We start from the raw sequence: 3,261 nt of genomic DNA, 5'->3' as shown, positions 1-3,261 counted from the left end.
ATGTCTTCTTTTGAAAAGTGTCTGTTCATGTCCTTTGCCCACTTTTTGATGTGGTTGTTTGATTTTTTCCTTGTAAATTTGTTTAAGTTCTTTTTGATGGGGTTGTTTGTTTTTTTCTTGTATATTTGTTTGAGTTCTTTGTAGATTCTGGATATTAGCCCTTCTTGATGTAAGAGACTGAAGATAGGGCTGGTGAGGGGCAGAGAGGAGGAGGGAGTGGGAAAGGGGAGGTCAAGATACAGAGAAAGAGAGAGACACACCCATACCATACAGATAGCAGAAACAGGTGCAAGAAGAGGAGAGAGAGAGAGAGGACAAGGGAAAGAAAGGGAATGGTAGAGTCAGAGACAGAGAGAGAGAGAGACAAAGAATCTATAGAAGTGTGAGAGAAGGAAGAGAAGACTGAATGGTAGGAGAAGGAATATTTCAAAGAGATCTGAAAGATTTGTGCATAAGGGAAAAGGCTGGATGCATATTTTGGATCCTGGTGAGTATTTTAACAATTTTCAGGCCAGATGTGGTGGTTCATGCCTGTAATCCCAGAACTTTGCAAGGCCGAGGCTGGCGGAAACCCCGTCTCTACTAAAAATAAAAATAATAATAATAATAATAATAATAATAATAAAATAGCTGGGCATGGTGGTGTGTGCCTTTAGTCCCAGCTACTCAGGAGGCTGAGGCAGGAGAATCACTTGAACCTGGGTGGTGGAGGTTGCAGTGAGCCAAGACTGCGCCACTGCACTCCAGCCTGAGTGACAGAGCGAGACACCATCTCAAAACAAACAAACGAACAACAACAACAACACCAAAACAAAAACCCGCAATCTTCAGCTGCCAGTGGTGATAGCTGTGGGAGTTAGAATAAGATCCTTCATTCTTTTTTATTTTGCCCCGACATCATCAGAAGACACACACACACACACGAGAAGTCACTTTCTTACCCCAGTGATTGTGTTCATTTTGGTCCATTGGTGTTCCTGAGAAACAGACAGACAAGAAACTTATTTTTCAGTTCTAAATCCTGAAAGATCTTTATTTTTCTTTTATTTTTCTTTCTTTCTTTCTTTTTTTTTTTTGAGACACAGTTTCACTCTGTCACCCAGGCTGGAGTACAGCGGTGCGATCTTGGCTCACTGCAGCCTCCACATCCTGGGTTCAAGCAACTCTCCCGCCTCAGACTCCCGAGTAACTGGGATTACAGGTGTGCACCACCACCCCTGGCTAATTTTTGTAGTTTTAGTAGAGACAGGGTTTGACCATGTTGGCCAGGCTGGTCTTGAACTCCTGACCTCAAATGATCCACCCGCCTCGGCCTCCCAAAGTGCTGGAATTAAAAGCGTAAGCCACTGCGCTAGGCCAAGATCCTTATATTTCTAAACAACCATGCTTCATTTGTCTACTAATAAGGGACAAGATGGGTGGGAAAAGAATGACTTCCTACTTTACAGAGAACTGGAATCACTTGCTGAGGAGCTGAGAAGTGGGTTTCGTTCGCAAGCCTCACGCCCAGTTCTCTCTCGCTTCCTTCCTCCCGTCGTCTCACAGGTCAGCCCGGCTCCCTTCTGTTTTTGTTTTGCCTGCACACTCTTCCCTTCTGTCAGCTTTCTTTGTAGGTGTGCCTTGCCTTACACCTGAGGCTCAGTCCTCTCTTTCCCTCTCTTTCTTTTTCCACCTTGCCTCCTTCCCTCCTCTACTCTCTCCAAATCTCCTCCCTCGTGTTGAGTCTTTGCTGAGAGACTCAATGAATTAAAATTATGATTCTGGGAAACCGTGCAATCCTTTAAGCCAGAAATACACTTCACTTGATCCATCAATTGCTTGAATTTTCCTCATTCCCCAACAGCCATTGGTTATGAAGTCCTTGCAATCTAGGAACTACTATGCAGTGAGAAGTATCGGTACATTTTCATCAGCTAGTTTCTCTTGCTTAAATCTGGCAGGCATAGACTAAGCCTACAAGCACAGAAAACTGAAAGCCACAAGTTAATGCCCAGATTCTTCCCAGTTAGCACTTTTTATTGGCTTTATACTATGGAAATTCTTTCTTTGCCAGTGATGTGTAAAGTAAATTGCATCGGTTTCCTGTAAACTGGCTTCACTTAAGGAAAAGGCAGTCACTCTAAATTGTTTCTCTTAAAATAGGACAAATTTGTTCTAAGAAAAATGAAAATGTTTGTGCATGGCTTGGAGCCTAGAAATCAACACTGCAGAACTTTTTGTAAATCTTGGCTTACCTGATTTACTGTCCAAAGAAACAGTTGGCTCCCTGTTCAGTCCTGTTATCATGTAGCTCAGCTCTAAGAGAAAAAGAAAGTAAAACCGAAACTCCAGTTGGTCTTCCTCTCTTGAATCTTCACTGAGCTTCCTGACTGCTAACAAACCCCACCACGTGCCTGTGTCTGAAATTCTCTTTCATGCCATTAAACAAGATAAAGTTTAAATGGAAAGTTAATCAGTAGTTATTTACTGTCATGTGGGTCAACTGTCTCTTCTCAAAAGTGAAAAAAGAGTGTCTTAATTATTTCATCTGGACTAGAAAGAAAGGCACGAATGCCAAGGAAGTTGGTAGATTTCAGTCCTTCCCAGCTGGGATATGTCCCAACAGTTAGAAGTTTGTCTAGATGCAAATGACCCCCTGAGAAGGGCTTAAACCTCATTCACATTTGCAGCAGGGATTGTTCTAAAGCAGATGCCACTGGGAGAAAAGAGGAGCCTCTGATAGGCACTGCCCAGGGGAAGAAGAGCACAGAAAGGGGAACTTGAGGGGGCCGGTGTTGTACAAGTCTGATTGTAAGGACCATTAACAATCAAAACATTTTTACATAATTCATTCATGGCTTCTAGGTTTCTGGGCCTTTCTTCCCTGTCTAGCTCTGTAATTTCAGAGAACCTCCCTGTGGGGAGAAATTGTCTAGGAAATATCTATAGTGATAATCTGGAGTGGTTTATATTCAAGAAGAATAACGCAAATAATTAAAGTTGAAATCATCCAAATATTCTTTCTTATACATAGGGCAGTTGCCACAGCAGGGGAAGAAAGACATGGAATTTGTATTGTCTTTAAATACCCCCAGATTAGTAGTGATATGCATTGCTTTCTTTCCAAACTCATTGGTCAGGAATAATCACATAGCCCTAGGCTCCTAATCACATGGCTCTCCTATCCAGAGGTGACAACATGCTAGCAGCCCTTGCTCTCGGTGCCTCCTCAGCCTCAGCGTCCACTCTGGCAGCACTTGAGGAGCACTTCAGCCCTCCACG

The 3,261-nt window shown here is 43.0% G+C and overlaps 1 protein-coding gene across 1 annotated transcript in view; it reads right to left on the bottom strand.

The window, feature by feature from the left end:
* The window catches only part of GIMAP2 (GTPase, IMAP family member 2), an 8,855-nt gene extending 6,541 nt beyond the window's left edge, over window positions 1-2,314 (bottom strand). The window contains exons 1-2 of the mRNA XM_011941464.1: window positions 2,235-2,314; window positions 942-977 (exon numbers count right to left, since the gene is read on the bottom strand). Of these exons, the coding sequence (XP_011796854.1) occupies window positions 942-977; window positions 2,235-2,286 (88 nt within the window). The 5' untranslated portion in view covers window positions 2,287-2,314. The remainder of the gene's footprint in view (window positions 1-941; window positions 978-2,234) is intronic.
* Window positions 2,315-3,261: the final 947 nt, after the last annotated feature.

The sequence above is a fragment of the Colobus angolensis genome, unplaced genomic scaffold (genome assembly GCF_000951035.1).
Source record: "Colobus angolensis palliatus isolate OR3802 unplaced genomic scaffold, Cang.pa_1.0 Scaffold2, whole genome shotgun sequence".
NCBI lineage: Eukaryota > Metazoa > Chordata > Mammalia > Primates > Cercopithecidae > Colobus > Colobus angolensis.
This window is presented reverse-complemented; position numbering and strand designations above follow the sequence as displayed.